The 20,474-nt window shown below is 45.7% G+C and overlaps 1 protein-coding gene across 1 annotated transcript; it reads left to right on the top strand.

The window, feature by feature from the left end:
- Positions 1 to 6,452: 6,452 nt before the first annotated feature.
- On the top strand, positions 6,453 to 16,417 carry SRGN (serglycin). The gene is made up of 3 exons (XM_015405593.1): positions 6,453 to 6,591; positions 14,486 to 14,633; positions 15,338 to 16,417. The coding sequence occupies exons 1-3, from the start codon at positions 6,501 to 6,503 to the stop codon at positions 15,546 to 15,548; spliced, it is 450 nt and encodes a 149-aa protein (XP_015261079.1). The 5' UTR covers positions 6,453 to 6,500; the 3' UTR covers positions 15,549 to 16,417.
- Positions 16,418 to 20,474: the final 4,057 nt, after the last annotated feature.

Here is a 20,474-nt window from a genome sequence, read left to right as displayed (position 1 = left end):
AAAAGTTCATGCGCATGGGAGGCGTCCCTCCCCTGCTCACCCTCTTCTCGTTCAGTGGGGTGGGGTGGGGAGCTATCTTTTTCCTTTGCAAATGCTTTAAAACTGACTCACTTTCATAATTGGTCTTCCGACCTCGTTTTCAGCTTCATTTCTGATGCTCGATCTCCTGCGCTTGCCCCGGTCGGTGTCACTTAAGTCCATTCGGTCTCTCAGCATGGAGAACCGTTGGAATGAAGAGGTGCCTCAATTCTCCGGCATTCCACCATCGAAGAGGCAACCTCTTATAAGTTCCATGGCCAGGGTCACTTCGCCGGGCCCCTGGGGGGGTTTACGAGCCTGCGCACCCACTCCTTCGGCTGGAGCGCAGCTTCACCCCCGGGAGGTCTGGGAGGCTAATAAGGAGGTTACCTGCCTGAAACATCAACCGGAAGTCTCACCTGTGCTATTTAAGCGTGGTGGGGCTTGTTGCATGTGCCCACCCCCTGAGCTCTTTACTGCCGGAGCTCTGCTCCCGTGCGCTCCTGCAGGAAATGACCCCTGGGAGGAGAGGGGATGAAGTTGGGGTTGAAGTCCCTCTGAGTGGGACTCATAAGAAATGGGGCACAGCTGGGACTAAGCATTAGGGAAGACAAGTTTCAGTGAGGAAGTGTGGGGAGATGAGAGGTAAGGTGGCAGGGGAGCGGTTTAGAGGAGAAAGGTCCACATGTTGCTTTATCCTGTAGCATGAATGTGGTCTCAGTCCTGGAGTAACAATGATATCCAATTATCTGGACAAAATAAATGTCGTCTTCTTTTGTAATGGCAGAGGGTCAACCTGGAGGTATGACTGCCAAAAGGTGCTGGCTCAGAGGAGATGAAGTACTAAAGGACTTCATGTCCTTTTTCAACTGCCAAAAGGTGCTGGCTCAGAGGAGATGCTGAAGTACTAAAGCTTCCTTCATGTCCTTTTTCAGCAGCAGCAAGAAACTGAAACTTGCCTATGTGGAAATGAGGCTAATAAGGAGGTTACCTGCCTGAAACATAGCTTGATTGGTTTACTGGATTGGGTCTGCATTGTATTGGGGTTTTCTTAACAGCAGTTGCTCATGAGCATGAAAAGGACCCCACAGAACCAAACCTTGACTGGGGGGTTGAAGACAGTTTTTCCTTGGGAAACTGTGGTTGACTCATCGGAATTGTCTCCTGTTCTGATCACGATTCTCTGGTTTGATGTAAGGGGGCTTCTCCCTGCCCCCTCCGCTGCATGTGGCCCCTGGGGGCTGAGGGGAGGGGAGTTCCAGGAAACATGGTTTTCGATAGACACTGGTCTGTGGGTAACAGATCTTTTCACATTGTGTAATGGGGAATTTACTGGAAAGGAGAACTTATGTTTTGTAAGTACCTCTCGGTGCTCACGGGAGAACTGAAGGAGGAAGGACTGTGGTAGATGAGCCAGAGGGTCCCAGAATGTTCTTCACACTACAGCTCTGTGCTCTGCAACTTTGGTGCAAGGGACCTCAGGCCCAACTTTCATTTGCAGAGCCTTCCTTGTGGAAGACCGCTTTATCACTTCCTTATTACACTTGTCTGTAAAGCAATAAGAACAGCCACAAGATAATTGCATTTGTCTGTAAAACAATTTGTTGGTAAAACCATAAGAACAGCCATCAGAGAATTGCTGCTTTTTCCCTGTGTCTTTAACAAGAGCATGTCAGGCAAAAATTCAACAGGTGCAGTGTTTTGTGGCAGGCAGGGACAGCTGCAGGGAAAGCATCACAGGCTTAATTTCTGTCTGCTGTGAAGCTGTCAAAGTGCAGGAATCCAGTCCAGAAAACAGGTGAGAGCAGCAATTAACAAGCATGAAAAAAACCAAACTCAGACGTGGGTTTCTCTCTGTCTTGAGATGTGACTGATGTAGTCCTACCTGTTAGGACAGACTTGGGCTTATTATGTGTGAAGAAAAGGGAGGTTTAAACGTTTTAATCAATAGATAAATTCACCTGGGTCACTACTGAATTCTAGAAAAGTGGGTGGGGCAACAGAGTAACTTAAAGCACAGTGTGGGAAGGTGGAAGAAGGGGCCATGAGACGACTTCTTCCTCAGTCATTTTTCTCCTAGTCTCAGTTACTTCCAGAAAAATGGTTGGCGTTTCAGGGAGAAAAGTGTGACTACAGAACAGTTCAATATCCACCCCCCTTCTACTCCATATATGCTGTGCTTTAAATAGTCCCACCTTGTGGTGGAAAGTTCCATCAAGTTGCAGCTGAGATGCAGTGACCCCCATAGGGTTTTGAAGGCAAGAGATGAGCAGAGGTGGTTTGCCATTGCCTGCTTCTGCATAGCCACCCTGGACTTCCTTGGTGGTCTCCCATCCAAGTACTAACCAGGGCCAGCCATTGACCTTGGCTTTATAGGAGTTTAGTACAAGCCACATTCTTGAGATCTGCTGCCAGGCCTCTGTGTTGTTCCTTGAACTTCTCCTTCCTGGAGATTTTAAAGTATTTCAGGAGCACAGCCAAGGTGAGCAAGGCAAAGCCAGCTCAACGTGCCTTTGATGCTTTGGGAGGTGGGACAGGGAGGGGGGGGAGCCCTGGGTAACATACTTCTTTTAGTGGTTTGAAAGGCTTCCATGGAAAGCTGATTAGTATTATAATTAGCACATTTTCCTATGACATAAAAGGAAACTGCAGCTGATAACGTGCTAAGAAGAGTCAGCCTGTCAAATTTAGTTTCCAGATGAGGTTGATTGCATCTAATTTTTTTAAGCAGTTAGTAAAAATAGGAAGTGGCAAACTCTTTCACTGCTAAATGCGCGGTCAGACGGCTCCTTGAAGCGGGGTTCATGCGAAAAGCCCTGAGCAGAGAAGGACACAAACGCCATTGGGTAGAGCAAGAATTTCAGCTGCCAGATGTACAACAACTCTAGAACCCAGTCTGTTTGTTTGTTTGTTTTGGGGTGAGGTGCCCCAGTGTGGTTTCTCCCATAAGCCTGTTTCTTGTGGCTCCTGAGAGGATTGCTATGCCCTCCTATTGTCATGACTGTTCCTGGGTTGGATCCCCACCCCCAACCTTTTCAAAAGAATTTTTGAGAGCTTTGTCATTTCTGTTATCGCCAAAACTGACACATTACACGTGCCATTTGCCTGGTGGGTTGCCAGGGGACGGAAGAGAGACTTTACTGTACTCTCCGCCTGCTTTCTGAATGACTAAAAGGACTAGGGTTGCCAACTTTCAGGTGGTCAATCACACAAGAATGGAAACACAGCAAAGGCAGTTATGCAAACAAATAAACAGAACAATCTGTCAACTCTGTACAAATTACCCTAGAGACTTCCGTCTTCTTATACAGTTCTAATTGCAGCAACAATGCACTCAAATGGTTTTGCCACCGTGCATGAATAACATCTACCCCAGTTTGGGACGCTTTTTAGCTAGCCAACACGGACTGGTGATCAGAGCCTGATACCTAGCTGTTTGGAATATATTTGCAGAATACACATCATTTTGAATCTTACCAGAGCTTGGTGGGCTCCATCACTAAGGAAAGTGGCCTGATGAAGCCTTAAGAAACGGCTAAGCAACCTAGGTGTGCCTTTGCCGCTCCTTCGGTTTGCGCTGCGGCTATTCCTGAGCCCGTGCCATCCGCTTTGTGTTTTCTATCTGAAACACCTCTCTGCATCATGAGCCAGTGACCGCACCATTCTAAAGAAGGACTTGTACTTTAAAGGACTATTAGGTCACCATTCAACTGGTGTAGATGTTATTCATGCATGGTGGCAAAATCATTTGTTGTGTGTGTTGTTTATAGTTGCAATTAGAACTATATAAGAAGATGGAAGTCTCTAGTGTAATTTGTACAGCACGACAGATTATTCTGTTTAGTTGCTTGCATAACTTTCAGGTGGTGACTGGGGATCTTCCATTTTTACAACTGAACTCCAGACTACAGAGATCAGTTTCCCTGGAGAAAATGGCTGCTTTGGAGGATGGAGATGGCATTGCACTTTGCTGAGGCCCCTCCCCAGGGTCCACCCGAGGGTTGCCTGCTCTGTTTTAGGAAATACCTGGAGGTCTTGGGGGTGGAGCCTGGTAAGGGCAGAATTTGGAGAGGGAGGGGATCTCAATGGGGTATAATGCTATAGACTCTATCCTCCACAGCAGCCATTTTCTCCAGGGGAACTGATCTTGGTTGGCTGGAGATCTTGGGGTGTCACCTGGAGACTGGCAACCCGACTCCACCCCCAAAACCTCCAGGTACTTCCCAACCCAGACCTGGTAACCCTAGGAAAGGCCTCACGGTCTAAACCCTGAATCTCTGTGTGTGTGTTGAATGGAGACCATCAGAGAGGGAAAGAATGTGTATTGATAGGGTAAGAAGGGACTGCCTACATTTAACTTCTGCCGATTAGGAGCAAACCCAGCACTGAGCAACAAAACGTCTGTTCCCAGATTTTGTTGCTATGTCTTCTTTTCTCAAAGTCTTGGTGGAGCTTTCCTTACCTGCCACACTAGTAGACCACAGTTTTAACACCTCCGTTATGTCATTAGCACTAGACTGTGCTACGGACTGTACAGTCACTCTTAAAACAAACTGCATCTGCTCAAAATTTACAAGGATTAATTGTTTTAATCTCACCAGGCAACACACAACTGTGCGTGACCACTGTGCTAACACAATGCAGTGGAGTACAATTCAATTGTGTGAACGTCCTTTGCAAGGAAGAGAGTTTGAATGCCAAACCAGGAAAAGATAATCTCATCTGGGCACAGGAACATTTGTAGGTTTAGTGCCGTTGGTGGGAGGCAGATGCTAGATGTTTAAGCATATCTAAACTGAATGTTGCTTTGACAGTCAATAATGTAACTGATCCGTGAGCTGAATCCTACCAGTTTTCCCTTTGTGCCAAACGAAAGAGGGTACATGAGCCACAGAAAACATTTTTTCTATTGTTGATATGCACATATGACGATCCATTCAATTGATGATTATTGCTGCAGCCCTAAGACCACTTTCCTGAGAGGAAGCCCCACTGAATAAAATGGGACCTATGCCTGAGTAGAGCAGTTTAGGATTGCTTTCTATGCAGGAAAGCTGTTTTAACAAAAACATTTCAGTTGTTATAATACATATATCAGTTCTGCCTTTGTGAAGGCATCCTCTGTTGCTGTTCCTTATAACATGCCAAGTGATTCTTACAAGAGTGTTCCCTATACAATCTTTTTATTTGGGATGATTTTTAGTAACTCAGTTACAGACATGGGTGGCATTTCATTTGGGATATAGGGTTTGTTAAAAGGTTGGTGTTCATGGAGTTTTTGGTGTTTATAACATCTGGGTTTATAGCTTTAGAACCAGTGGTGTGGTTAGATAATCCTTGACCTTTGACTTAATGGTCTTATGCCCCCTTCCTTTAGATGGTAACGTATATTTCAAATGTGAAACTACATTTCAAATATGAAACTATAGCTTGCTTTGGGGGCCTCTCTGTTGAACTCATGAACTGGGGCCTTAAATTTCCACCCCAAATAGGGTTGCCAACCCCCAGGTGGTACCTGGAGATCTCCTGTGGTTACAACTGATCTCTGTTGTCTGGAGAAAATGGCTGCTTTGGAAGATGAACTCTATGGCATTATATGCTGCTGAAGTCCCCTCCCCAAACCCCTCCCCTCCCAGGCTCCACCCTCCCCAAATCTCCAGGTATTACCCAACCCAGAGCTGGCAACCCTAACCCCAAAGTCCAACCCTGATGGCATCACCGCTGGAACCTTCTTCTTCGAGCTTTGGTTGGGGTGTTACCTGACTATAATAAATCAAATAAATGATTGAAAAGTCACCACACAAGTCTGTGGGGTTCTCAACCCCCCCCCCCCAATGCTACTCCTGGAAAACTTGCCCTGGCCTGGAGGGCCCAGGCTAGCTGGATCTTGTCAGAACTTAGCTAAGCAGGGCCAGCCCTGGTTGGCATTTGGGTGGGGGACCACCCAGGAAGTCCTGGGTCATAGCCCAGAGGCAGGTAATGGCCAACCACCTCTGTATGTCTCTTGCCCTGAAAACCCTGTGGGGTCACCATAAGTTGACTGCAACTTTTGACGGCACTTTCCACCACTAGAAAGCTTAGCAAGAAACACCCGTTGCCCAGGAAAGAGGGAAGAGAAGGAATATTGTCAGCTCATTATAAGAAAAGGAGATCGGTGCAAAACTGGTGTCGGGGGGTGTCCCTTCCTGCAACGCAAATCCTTAATCGCTGTATGTTGTGTCAACATGCATTTGCCAACTCTAAAGGCTCACTGTTTTGCTCTTGTTTAGGCAACATTCCTGTTGTGGTAAGTGGTATAAGAACTGTGGAACGAGGCTCTAGGTTTTGGTATCGGATGTATAGCTTTGCTGTGCTCAGGAAGTCGTGACGCAAGTCATGGGTTGGGTCTGAGGTTTTGGAAGCCTTCTGTAAAGGCAGTTGGTGCTTCCCTCGCCCTGTGGTAGTGCTTGGAGTGGCAGCGACAGTTGGCAAAGCGGGGAGTGATGCAGCCTGAAGAGAAGATGCCTGTCCGATGTATGGGGAGGATTTTCCTGGCTCTGTGCATAATCCTTTTTATGGGATGCACAACACAAGGTAAAACTCCAAGCGGCTTGTGCAACGGAAGGGAGATACGAGGCGGTGGGGTGAAGGGCTTCTTTGGAGGATGCCCTCCTGTCATGACTGTTGTTCTTAGCGCTGTACGGTAATGCCGGCATCAGTAGGACACAAGGTCGCAGTAGGGTTGCCAGGTTAGCCACCACTGGGGGGGGGGTTGGGTTCCTCGCTGCGGGTTGGGAAACACCTGGAGATTTGGGGATGGAGCCTGGGGAGATCAGGGACCTCAGTGGGGTACAAGTGCAATACAGACAACCCTCTAAAGGATCCATTTTCTCCAGGGGACTGATCTCTGTAGTCTAGAGATGAGCTGTAATTTGGGGGGATCCCCAAGACCTGCCTGGAGGCTGGCATCCCTATGTCCCATTCTTCTACAGTAAATGGGAAGAGGGACAGCCTTGCTCTATGAGTGAGCCGTGTGTGTGGTAGCCCTTCAGATACATTTCTGTGTATAGAACACAGGTGTGTCTTTTCAGTCATTTATTTACAGTTCCCCGGAGGGTGAGATGATACCCAAAGCTCTAAGGAAAGGCATGCTTCTTGGTTGGAACGGCAGGACCGCACAGCTTTCCAAAACTTACATAAAGGGGGTGGGTGGTGGTGGGAAGAATTGAAGTAATAAAGAAAAATAATGAAATTGCAGAGGGTTGCTGCAGGAAGGGGAAACACGTTTGTGGATGTTCAAGGATTCTCTTTTTGTTTTGATTTGAAAGGTCACAATGTGCACACTTATGGAGGTATCAAGGAGGAGCAATCAGCCTTCATACACATATCTGTCTATCTGTCCACATATATGTATGTGCGTGTATGTGTAGTACAAGATGGTGTAGGTGTGGAGGGAAAGGAGCTGTTCCACTTTCAGCCAGTGAGGTCATGGATACGGTGATGCACACCCACGTTTCACACAACCCTCGCAAGCTACAGTGGAGATATATGCTAAAGCAAAGTGCCACATGATCAGCATTGCTATCTGGGTGCCAGGAAAATACACTATGCAGATCAAATGGGGGTAACTGTGGAGTAAAAAGTGGCATGCTTACTCAGATGTACAGTGGACATTAAAATAGGCCTGAGAAGCAGTGGGCTTCTGTCTTTTCAGACCTGTGACCCATCTTTAATCCCCCAGGTGGCACGGGACCCACAGCATCACAAGCATGTGGCTGGAAGTAACATGGCATTGCAGTCACAGGAGAGGAAGAGGTCTCCTGTTGAGAAAAGGAATCCTCTCCACCTCACCTGGCCAGTCTCCTGATCCTCTCAGCTCAAAAGATGTGGCATCCTTGCTCTCTGTGGGTGCACACTAGCAGCAATCTTTCCATAAAGAAACACACACACACACACAGAGCAAAAATATGGTGCATCTAGGAACTAGCAAAAGTAATGTCTGTGGGGCTCTGTGATCCACTGTGGGGCCCTGTCATCCCATGGTTTAAATACCACAGTCTTAGAAGAATATGCTATCATTCTAAGTATAAGTCTCAGACTTTGTAATCACAGACTTCAGGGTTGCAGAACTAAGCATAAATTCCAGATTGGCAAACACAATAGTTTCTGCCCTGATGTAAAAATTCTATTTATAGAACGTCAGTAAAACTATAGTATACACACTTCGTTTCAGGAGCTTAGCCCTTTGCACGATTTATAGAAAGCTACCGTACCCATGACTTCACTTAAGATGTGCGTACAGAGTGGGCAGGGGAGCGGGAATATGTTCTTCATCCCCCCCTCCAGTGTTGTATCTACCTGTCTCATGGACTGTAATGGATTTGCTTTGAGTGCAACTGATTACAGAATAGGTTTGCCAGCTCTAGGTTGGGAAATACCTGGAGATTTGGGGGGTGGATACTGAGGAGGGCAGGGCTGGGGAAGGAAGGATCCTCGGTGGGATATAATACCATAAAGCAAGGGTGTCAGACTTAAGGCACGGGAGCCAGAAGTGGCCCACCCATAGCTTTAGTCAGGCCTGCTGCTCTTCCCCCCTCCCCCCCCTGCTGTCCTGACCCTTTGAAACCTGAGGCTGCCAAAGTTCCCAGCTCCCTTCCTCTTGTCTTAGCCTGCTTCCTCAGGAAGCTTTTCTGGGCTTGCAAAGTTGCAAAGACAACATGGAATGGATTTTTTCATTAAGGTCTCTGCACCCAGATAGACTACTCTGGGATTGTTTCCAGCAATAGAAACAGTGCTCTGGGATTGTAATGACAGCCCCCAGGAGTAGAATGGTTCCTTCCTAGCAATAGAATCGGTGTTCTGGGACTGGAATGACAGGGCGCAGAGTGGAATGACAGCCCTGGGGAGTAGCAGCAGCATTCTGGGAATGGCATTCCACTCTGGGGGCCCTCATTCCAATCCAGAATACTTCTGCCCCTCCCAGGGACTGTCCTTTCACTTTGGGGGGGTGTCATTCCAGTCCCAGAGTAGTCTGTCTGGGCCCAGAGATCTTAATGGGAAATCCATTCCACATTTTCTTTGCAATTTTGTGCTGCAATGTGTTTCAGTGGAGTGGAGCTCAAGAAGTTTAACTTTCCAGTGTTTCTATAGTTGCAGCTGTTGCTTGCTGGAGTTGTCTCCTTGTAAATACAGGGTTGATTTTTTGAGCCATCTTGTTTCTGCTGAATGGACCTGAGAACGGGTGCCTGACTGAGTACTCTAACCTGGGAAACCACAGCCAGAGGGGGACATTACACTGGAGAGCCACTGCCACTCTGAGTAGACCTGTGGGGTAGGGGAGAGAGCTTGCAATGCCCAGCCATGTTATGTTCCTAGGCTCAGAGCATTTTATATTTTTAGTTTCTACTGTGATCCTTGTGCTTTTTTATGACGATTTATTTTTAAAAATTGCATTGCCAAACCCCACTATTCCCCAACCTTTCCATTTTAGGCAGGCATCTTTTAAGGGGGGGGGAGGTTTGGGGGGGTGTCAGTTATCAAAGACTGTTAAATGAACAAAATATTGCAAGAGTTTTAAGCATATTTGTATTTTAAGTAAAAAAAAAATATCTTCAATTGTGTTTGTATCTTTTATAAAGTTTATATCACTGCATTACATTTTATAACAAGCATGGCCTGGCCCCACAAAGTCCCATTTATGTCAGATGCGGCCCTTGTAACAAATGAGCTCGACACCCCTGCCATAGAGTCCCCCTTCTAAAGCGGCCATTTTCTCCAGGTGAACTGATCTCTGTCACCTGGAGATCAGTTGCAATAGCAGGAGATCTCCAGCTGCCACCTGGAAGGTGGCAACCCTGTTACCGAATATAGTATTGTGGCATGAAGCAGAACAGCAAAGTGTTAGTAAAGAAATTAAACTTCCTCTGTTGGGGCTTCAATTTTGACTTGTGGCATAAAAGGACATTTCGTAAGTGTAAAGAAATTGAGGGTTTATCTTCAATATGCCAAAAGTTACCACACAGGATACATAAAGAGCTAGAAGGAAATGTACCTAATGATCACACATCCTAGACGCATTTATCAGACCTCTGGTTTAACTTACCTTTTCCTGTTGGGCTGACGAAATCATGCTACATTCTGAATGGCTGCTGGTCTGATCTGTTCTCAAACCATGGAAACACCCCCCCCCCCCGGAGACGCAATAACTAACCACCTAGGCTGACAAAAAAACCCAGTGATTCTTATCTTATCTGGCTCACGGAATTAGTGTAATACTTACTTGGATATACATATGATGCTACTTATGTTTATGGCTATTGCAAAGAGGACTTCTTGAAACAGAGCAGCTAAGGAGATGAAGCAAAAAGGGCCAGACCTTATTTTTATTTAATAAAATTGTTCTGTGCTTCTTAGAAAGCTTGGAAAGCGATGCAGTTGAAGTGTGGAAGGAAGTAGAACGAAATAGATACCGCTAATACTCAGTGAAACCTGGGTAAACAAAGGATGAACACGGCCAGAAAGGTTTCTTTGTAATCCATTAACACTACTGAAGAGCAGGATAAAAGATTAATTCTTCAATTGCACAGCCATGTTTCAAATGCTTTGTTTGGCTCCTTTGAACATTAGAAAAGGGGTGCGTGTGCTGCACTGGAATGTTGTTTAGCTAAATGCGAAGGGATTCAACTGAGACACTTCAGTTAGAAAGTATTCTCTGCAGTGGCAACCATTTCCCACAATAAGTTAAAAGACATTTGTAAGGATGTCTTCTGTTCCAATAGCCTTTATCTTCTTAAATTGCCTCCCTGCCTTTTGCGTTGCTAGATTTGATAGTGGAGAGTAGAGGAAATATGGGCACACTGAATGTTTGTTGACCAGGGGATCAAATGTACTAAATTTTGTCCAGCCAGATCACACACCCTGTCCCCTGCCCCAGATACACTTTTTTCTGCTGACTGCTTCTCATTTCATAAGAAGAGCCCTGCTGGATCAGACCAGTGGTCCATCTAGTCCAGCATCCTGCCCCTCACAGTGGCCAACCAGTTCCTCTGGAGGGCCAAGAACAGGGCAAAGAGCCTGAGGCCTTCCCCTGTTGTTGCCTCGTGGCTCTTTGATTCAGAGGTTGTTAAGTCGCTCACTTAACAAAGCAGTCGGAGAGTGATTCAGCAAGAACACAACTTTATTCTTCAACTCGAACACAACTCCAACACGGATCAACATCTGATAGCCAGAACAGCTTTTACATTGCAGCTGTCCTGCTTTTAAACTCTCCCGGCTAATGTAGCCACGCCTACTGTACAATTACCAACCAATAAGGTTGTATGCATAAGGACCAATCACAGACGTTCCCGCTCAGGGAGCTTGCTGACAAGTGATTGGTAAGGTGCTTCCTGGGCTAGTAACACGATTGGATGGATTTGGATCCTAGCCCAGGATGAAGCTTTACATTACACTTCAATTAGATGTTTCACAACATATCATGCATTCAAGGCAGCTTTGAATACACTACAGAGGTTTAGTGCCTCTCTGAACGTGGAGGTTTCCCTTCATGGCTAGTAGCCACTGATATGCCTATCCTCCATCTTTGCTCCCTGCAGTTGAATAAGGTGGCTTCCTGAATTTGGGCTATGCCTGGCTATTACCACACAAGTATTTCTCCTCACCTGGGAAGCAGGAGACTCCTGGGTTAAAGGAAAACGTCTGCAACATGGTGCTCTGCTCCCTCATGTACAACTCGCAGCATTTTTTAGGTATCTGACAAAGGGAGCTTTGACTCTTGAAACCTCATACTCCCAAAAGTCTTGTTGGTCTCTAAGATGCTACTGGACTTGCATCTAGCATTTTGAGGGTTTCCCCTTTTAAGCTGGAGAAAAAACAACAGACCTGTTTTTCTCTTTAAAGGGGAGTCTGTGGGGGAGCTGCAAGTGAAGCATTCCATGCGGATTCTGCCCTCTCACCAGTTATGGGGATTGGGTTGGAGATGAGCTAGGTGCCCTGTGCCATCACTAGACCTTTAAAGGGCCTTTTCACTTTCCCTGCTAAACCATGCTGACATGGGATGGTAATTGGGAAAGGTATGTTTGCTGCTGCTGGGATGGGGCAGGGCGTGTTCTTGCTCCTTGTTCGGGAAACAGCTGGCATGTGAGGCAGGCTAACTGGTAGGCTGTTTGGATCTTTCATTGGACTATGCAAACCCTTCCAGGCCAAGGCTTTGCAATTAGTCTATAGAGATTAGTTCCCCTGGAGAAAATGGCTGCTTTGCAAGGTGGATTTTATGGCACTATACCCTGCTGAGGTCTCTCCCCTCCGCAAACTCCACCCATCCTCAGCTCCAGCCCCCAAATCTCCAGATATTTCCTAATGTAGAGCTGGCAACCCTAACCCCATTTTCCTGACTTTAAATGGCCTTGGGAGTGCTACCTGTCCTGTTGGGGAGCTGCATGTGTACTGATGTGCTACATGTGCACCCCCCATGAGTCAAACACTGTCCCCCCCCCTGCTGTTTCCAATTGGAAAAATGGTGCACTGTGATCCCAGTCCAAACTGGCATCCTGTACATTTGGTTGGGAAACCAGTTTCCTCACATTTGACGTGTGACTATCCAACTCAAAGTCAGGCCAGGGGTACCCAAACACAACATTAAAAATCGTAGCGTGTCATCTTGGCCCTCAGAACTAGTGGGAGTGGGGATAATTGTGATTCCGTAAGGTAGTTTTGCTTAAGCAAAGACAAATCAGCATGTGGGATGAATTGCCAGGCTTCCCCCACTGAGCAGCCTTACAGTTTGAGAAACTATAGCCCAGGGTCCCCCCAGTGTGGCGCCTGTGGGTGGTGCCATGGGAGTAATTTCGTCGCTGCGCCAGCTATGCTGTGTGTGTCAGAATTCCAAAGGTGCCTGTAGGTTCAAAAAGGTTGGGACCCCTGCTGTAGTCATGTTGAAAGGCAAATGAACACATGCAGAAGGGATCGGGGGCTGCAGTGGTAGCCCCCCCAAAAAAATAATACTGCACATCCATTTATAGATTGGAGCAGAGCCTACACATGTGTAACTGTGACTGGAAACCCTTACAAAGCAGAGTGCTCAGCCTCATGGGAAAAGTTCTACAATTGTTCTTGTGACTACTCTGTGCTGACCTTTAAATGCATACGTGTCAGCTGGGGGCTGGTCTTGCTCTCTGCCCCTCCACATTCAGCCTATGTATATGGACTACGTGAGAAAGATATGTACTAAATACAAGTGTCCACCAAGGTAACTTCTTATCTGGAACCCACAGAAGGAAAAACACCTGTGGGTGAGATTTCTGAGCAGAAAAACAGCTGTCATGGAACGGGTCATGCACTCGCTCTCCGTGCTGCCCTTCTGAATAACAGGAGACAGTGGTTGCAGCAGGTAGCCTTATTACTCCAAAGTAGTATCAGCCTTATTAGTCCAAAGAAATATCCAGAAACAAAAACCATGTGATATCTTTTATGAGGACCACCCAAAATGACACAAAAGAGTGTGGAAAGCTGGAGAACTTGAACGTTTGCGCACTTGTTTTGTGTTCGTCAGTCCTCATAAAAGGAGCTTATTCTCTTCTTTCCTTCCCAAGACACCTTTGCTGTCTCTGTCAGTTGCCATGTGACCACAAGTACACCCTCAGAGCAAGAATATGCATCGCACAACTGATAACTACTGTCTGAGTCAGTGTTGTGTGTTTGTGGAGGTTAACCAAGACATTTAGGAAAATAGAAAACAGCTATTGACCTATTTTGGGGGGATGTTCTTTGGAATTCCATAATTCCTTGATCATCATCCATGTCCCCAAGTGAACTGGTGCTATATTACAAGTGGTGGCTTTCCTCATTCCAGACAACTCCTGACCAAGGTCTTGTATGGCCCGGTTAGTGTGCAGTGGCTCAGGCAGAAAACTAACAATAGTTTTTGGTTGAGACCAGTAGGCACCATTGCCCTGGTTGCTAAAACCATTCTTTCAAATCCATCGGCTTCAGTCAGAATAGATCTTGGTGTATGTGCAGTGGCTCCATACTTGGAAGAACTTTCTTGAGATCAAGATGATTTTAAATGGATAAACCATGAGCTTGCACCTGCCAGTTCTGCTATGTTAATCGAGAGATTGTAGATCTTACGACTCATTTTCATTCTGTTGATGTATCACTATTGTCTCGCCTGGTTACCGCCTGACCTTTCAGTCTTAGCCATCATGTTTTGAACTACGTGCAAGAGCATTACAGCATTTGAAAACTGGATACCCTGTGAAGCTAAGCAGTGATACACTATAGAGTTGTGTATGTGAGAGATTAAGTTTCATCTTGAGGAAACCACAGGGTGTTTCCCTTCAGACCTCAGCACGGGACATCCTTCTTTGAAACTCTAATACTGAACTTTTCAGTTCTATTTCTGCTTATTTATAATACTTGGTTTAATGATGACAATAATATTATTTAGTAAGGATTATGAATATACCTAATATATAAACATTTCCACCAGGGGTCCCTGTTGAGACGGGCAGGCACACGAGGGTCAGATGCAGACCTGATGCCCTTTCCTCAAATTGTCTTGAAGAACAAGGGGAACGGATTGTAATTCCTGATGGAGCTGCTAATATGCCCCTCCCTCCCCACGCTGATCCAATGGTGTAAGTAAAATGAATTTTCACCAACAAAACCAGTTTCGTGTAGTGGTTAAATGCACGGACTGTAATCTGGGAGAACCGGGTTTGATTCCCCACTCCTCCACTCACAGCTGCTGGATGACCTTGGGCAAACCATAGTTCTGTCAGAGCTGGTTCTTGAAAAGAGTAGTTTCTGTCAGAGCTCTCTCAGCCCCACCTACCTCACAGGTGTCTGTTGTGGGGACGGGAAGGGAAAGGAGTATGTAAGCCGCTCTGAGACTCCAAGTGAAGGGCAGAGTATAAATCCAATCTCCTCCTCCTCCGCTTGCTGGCCTTAGTCAATCTTGAAAATATTGAATATTTGCATATAGGGCTGGATCCAAATTAAATTTTCCATTAAGGCACTTCCTTAAAGGTGCTTTCATGGAATGGAACTTTTCCACCTCCACCCACCCCAACAACAATCAATAACCATCTCCAGAAGGATTTATTGAAAAGTAGAACTGGCAAAAGAAGTGTTTTGATGTGTGTTCTTTGCTCTGAAAATTGCTAACCCAGTTCAATTTTGTTCCTAACTGTTGAAGGAAGAGGACGGACCAGAAGCATGTATTTCATTTCAGTATCATAAAACTGATTCAGTCTGTAATGTGGTCTCATTTCTGCGGAGCAGATTAGGCAAAGCATGACTTCCAAGGTTTTAATTTTTAAAAAATTATTATGTGTTTCAGGATGAAGAAATCTCAAGAGCACCCTGATTCCTCTGGGCTTTCTGAAGACGAATATGGATCAGGAAGCGAAATGGAACTGGAGCCTGGGTCAGGCATGGATGACAGTGCGGAGGGCTTCGCCATTCCTGATTCTGTTCTGCACCAATCAGACCAGGATCTGAGCCTCAGATTAACAGACGAAGGCTTATTCCTGCAAAACGAGCGGCTGTGATCTCAGCCATAGCCAGTTGCTGCCACTTTCTTTCCCCTGCGCCTTTTGTGTTTGATGACTAAAACATTACACTCAGAAGAAAGATTTGTGCTTGTGTGTAAATGCCTCAAACCCTTTGTGTGCCTTGAAATATTTACTGCTTTTCTTTTATCTAAATCTACTGAATGCAAGCTCTTCCTTTTAAAAGGTGTAGACAGGTTTAATTGGTTATGGGATCATAAAACTGTTTATGAAAGTCAGACATTTGCTTGCTAAGTGAGGAAAGAATTAAGTACCACAAATTTTAAAAAGTTAAACAACAACAGTGGAGTATCAATAATGAAACGCTGGGCAAATGCCCTTTAAATCGTTCCTTTCACTTGGGTCCATTCCTCTCTACTCCCGAGCAGCTCCCCTTTCCCCACAACCCTATAGGCAAATCAGGGAGAGCACATTCCACATCCCTGTGTTCTTGTGGAGTCTTCTGAGATGCACTTCAAGTGAACACTGCGAGCAGCTAGATCTGTGTATTCCCTCCAGTTCATCAGACTCTCCTTTAATGATGCCACCTCGAGGATGTAATCCCCTACAATGAAAGGAGCAAATGAACATATTTGAATGTTTGCGCTAGTAAAAAAAATAAAAATAAAAAAGTGGTATTCCAGGTCACAAAAAACCTGTTACTTTGTTCCCATCTGAAACTTACTTTGAACTTGAGGAGCTACACATTTTACATATCCAAATCTTTTGTTCGATTTTAGCCGTTTCCGCATGTAAGCTTGTGTTTGCAGAGACACACTTCTCAAATCTTTTGTCTTAAGACAAGATACTTGTTGGGCTGCCCCCTGGTGATGCGCATTTTTAAAACCTATAATTCTAATAAATCTAGCTGCACCTAAAGACTATTTCTTATAACGTCTTTATTTTATTTATTGAATTTATATCCTGCATTTCTCCCTCAGTGGGGACCTAAAAAGGCTTACATCATTCTCCTCTACATTTATTCTTTGCTTGACAGAATATTCTTACTATAATGAAAGACATGCTTTATCAACACACCATTGAAAATTGTAATGCCTGTGAAAATGTTGAAAGCTAAGTTTCAAGCGATCTGTTGTTGCAACAAATCCATATGTTCAAGAAATTGATGTATACGTGAAATGCATCTTTCAAGGCCACTTTACCTACAGAATGGCTCTTTGGGAAGAGGGGTGGATTATACAATCGGTTGTTCTCTCTCAAGAATGTGGAACCAAGCCAGCGGTGCAAGATACAAATGCACCCTAGGGTTTATCACGCCATTTCTCTTCTAGACACAACCCCACCAAATACTCAGTCTGCTTGGGGCTGATTCACGTTACCAAGTCCTTGTGGCTGCCTCAAGGCCTTTGGATCACATGTGAGCTGGGATTGTGTGCAGGCTCTCAAATCAGATCAGGCATGGAGAAGGGCTTCAGCGGACACCCTGGGCCATGTTCCCTACCTGAAATGGCTGCAGATTGGGGCTGATCAGGGTATGAGAACAGCATAGGTGTGTGTATGTGAAGATCCTTACTCACATGTGGCGCCATGGTCCTGATTTGAATCCCCTCCCACCACACACACTACAGAAACCCAGAACTCCCAACGCATGTGTGATCCAAAGCCTCATGGCAGCCTTTGTAACATGCGTATCGGCCCTAGTTCATTCTCGTAGTTTCTCATTTTCACACACACACTTGCAATGTAAGTGGAAGTCTGCTAAATCAGTAATGGGACAATCCTTACACATTATGGCCTCTGACACTCATATTTTACACCATTTCATTCTTTCGTATAAAGAGTGATAAGTCAACTAAGATTTATTGGAGAGAGTTGACTGGTTCTTTACCTTTCTCCTAGTAGACATTATTTTTATTTCGGTGGACATGATACAACCAAAAGTTAAGCCTAGAGCTCAGTCTTGGGTAGGCTTTTCCACTGGTGGAAGAGAAAGGAGAGGTGATCTTGCCAGATTCCTGCTCACTGCTGGATTCTGTCCTCCCTGCTGCTCCTCTCCAGTGTGGTCCCACAGTTCCCAGCTGTTGCCCTTTGGAGCCTCCATTTCCTGCTGCAGAAGTAGAACAGCCTGGTAGGATCTGTAAGGCGCTTGGCCCCTGATCATGAGGTTCTGGCCATGACAAAACGAACTGTGGATATGTCCAAAATGGATCTTCATGGCTGTGACCAAGTACTCAGCAAGTTCTGGAGGAGGCTGACCCCACCCCCTGCCTTTGGCTGGAGAGAAGGACAGCTGGGGGTCTGTGTGAAAAGAAAGGACAGGTTTTGAGTCAGGAAGAGACCGAGGTAGACAGACTCTGCTCTGAGTGAGATTAGCCACCTGGATGCCCAGGATCTCTCTCTTTGGTGGTGTGGGGTGGCAGCAGTTCTATTGACCTGAAGAAGTGCCTCTGTGCTTCCACCTGCAAACTCTACCTGTATATTTGTACATAAAGCAATGACTAAAAAAAGGGCAAGTTGTCCCCCCCCGGAACTAATTCAGTTAAGCACTAGCCCGTGGAATTTCTCACCACTTGGTAGCATTGCCAGCTCTAGGTTGGGAAATACCTGGAGATTTTGGGGGTGGAGCCTGAGGAGGGCGGGGTTTGGGGAGGGACTTCAAGGGGGCATCATGCCATAAAAGTCCACCTTCTAAAGCAGCCATTTTCTGCAGGTGAACTGATCTTTGTTGCCTGGAGACCAGTTGTAATCCTAGCAGATCTCCAGCCTCCACCTGGAGGTTGGCAACCATACTGCTTGGAGGTGTGGTGCAGATACAACCCACTTAACAGGCAGTTAACTCTCTCCCACTGAAATAAGTGAAATATAAACTACTAGCTTAAATTTGGCTGGGTTGTAGCTGATGTATACTGATTATACACCAGCCCAGTAGTCTGCCACCAACCCTTTTGACTATTCCTACAGTTAGAAACCAAAGGGGGCAGGTTCCCAGCCATCCCGGGACTAAACAAGAATGTCCTCCCTGCAAGGTAGGCTTGCAGAATGAGTTTCTCAAAAAAGTCAGTTACTCTGGAAGGTGGTCAGCCAGTCTAGGCTTCTGGATTTAGACTGAGGTGAGTTGAAGTCAAATAACCACAAAAGTAATTTAAAAATATTTTTATGGAGGTGCAAGAATATTCCTCAAAAGAAAAGAAAATGTGAGGATAAAAATTAGAAAGCTAGGAGTTCACATGCTAACTAAAACAGTAATTCAAAGGTTCCAAATATCTGATGTTACCATTCTCAGCTGAAGGAAGTTCCAGTAATCCAAAAGTGGCTCTCTCCTGTGATTCAGCATAGCCAGAAAGCTCTCGCAAGCAACATTCAAGATGACTGCTGCGAGCATGAAGTTGACTGCATGTCAGAATCTCAAGCAGTCGGCATCAAGCTAGAGGACAGACTAGCAACCTACTTCTTACGGGCAAAGGGACCCTCATGGCCTCAGGCCTAAAAGCCAATCCCTTAGGCCAACAGGAAACCAGATGACCTAAGCAGTAGTCTGACCAGGGGGAGAAGAAACAAAACTATCTGCAGCCAGAGTTGTCCCTGTTCCCACAGGTGCTTAATTGAATGGAATGTGGCTAATTGGGAGCTGGTACCCCTTCTGCAGATGGTGTTATCTGCAATTTCACAAGGTCAGTTTGCTCTAGCTTCAGCAACGCTGTTTCTGAACTGTATTAACCCACAAAGCAGGCCACAGTCAAAGCCTGAACCAAACTTTCAAACAGACAAGAAATTTTAGGGAACCAGTTCACAAATTGAAATTAAAAAATAAAATTGAAAACATAGGAGAAAAGATAAGTTTTGTCGTTTGCTATGTTTATCTCTGCATCTACCTCGCAAGTATGTTTATTGAGAGCAATAAATATTTTATATTATATAAATACATGGTGGTTCTCAGTTCCTAACTGTAGCTTCCCTCCAAGCTCTGACTCCCTGAAGCTCCTCCTAGTTGTCCTGCCTCAGTTTGCTTTTATCATCCTAACTGCTTCACAATTAATCATAAATGAAAGTATCACCCAAAAAATAATTACCGTAACTGTATTCTCCTGGGTAAGTGTAAGCCCCTGTGATGACAACTGGATCAGAGCTATAATGTACACACTAACTGTTGATAATATAGGGGATCACTGTGACTTCGCTCATACCTCATAGCAGGGGTCATTTCCTAGAAAAAGAGCTGCAGGAGCTCATTAGCATGACTTATTAGCATATGCCACACCCCCTAACATCACCGGAAGTGTGCACCAGCCCCTCTGACAGGCAGAAGCACCTGGGATCCATTCTTTCCTCCCTCTCCCTTCCCTTCGCCTCCAAGTTGGGTGAAGGAAATGGGGAGGGGGAGGATCTCAGGCGCCACAGCCAGCCTGGGTGAATGATAGAATCATAGACTCATAGAGTGGGAAGGGACCTCCAGGGTCATCTAGTCCAACCCCCTGCACAATGCAGGAAATTCACCAATACCCCCCACACACCCCAGTGACCCCTGTTCCACACCCAGAATATGATTTTAAAAAACCCTCCAGGATCACTGGGGGCCAAACTGGCCTGGAGAAAAATTGCTTCCTGGCCCCAAAGTGCCGATCAGCATTTCCCTGGGTGTGTAAGAAAGGGCCACAAGAACTAAGCACTGATGCAACCCTTCCTGCTCTACCTCTCATGATTTGCCTAAGTTCACACGATCAGCATTATGATCCTTTTACAGTTGAAAGCATGATATAAATGCATATTGGTAAGATTATCTGTAAGACACAAGACCAGGACGCATCTCACTTCTGGCAATCACTTGGAGAGACCCTATCACTCAGCTTCCATTGCCCCACACACACCCCACACTGGAATAAGAACATAATATCAGGCCATACCACATTGTAATAAAGCCCCTACAACTGTATACAGAAATACTGAGCTTCCTTACCATTTGCCACA

Source organism: Gekko japonicus, unplaced genomic scaffold (assembly GCF_001447785.1).
Source record: "Gekko japonicus isolate JY-2015 unplaced genomic scaffold, Gekko_japonicus_V1.1 scaffold3113, whole genome shotgun sequence".
Lineage (NCBI taxonomy): Eukaryota > Metazoa > Chordata > Lepidosauria > Squamata > Gekkonidae > Gekko > Gekko japonicus.
This window is presented reverse-complemented; position numbering and strand designations above follow the sequence as displayed.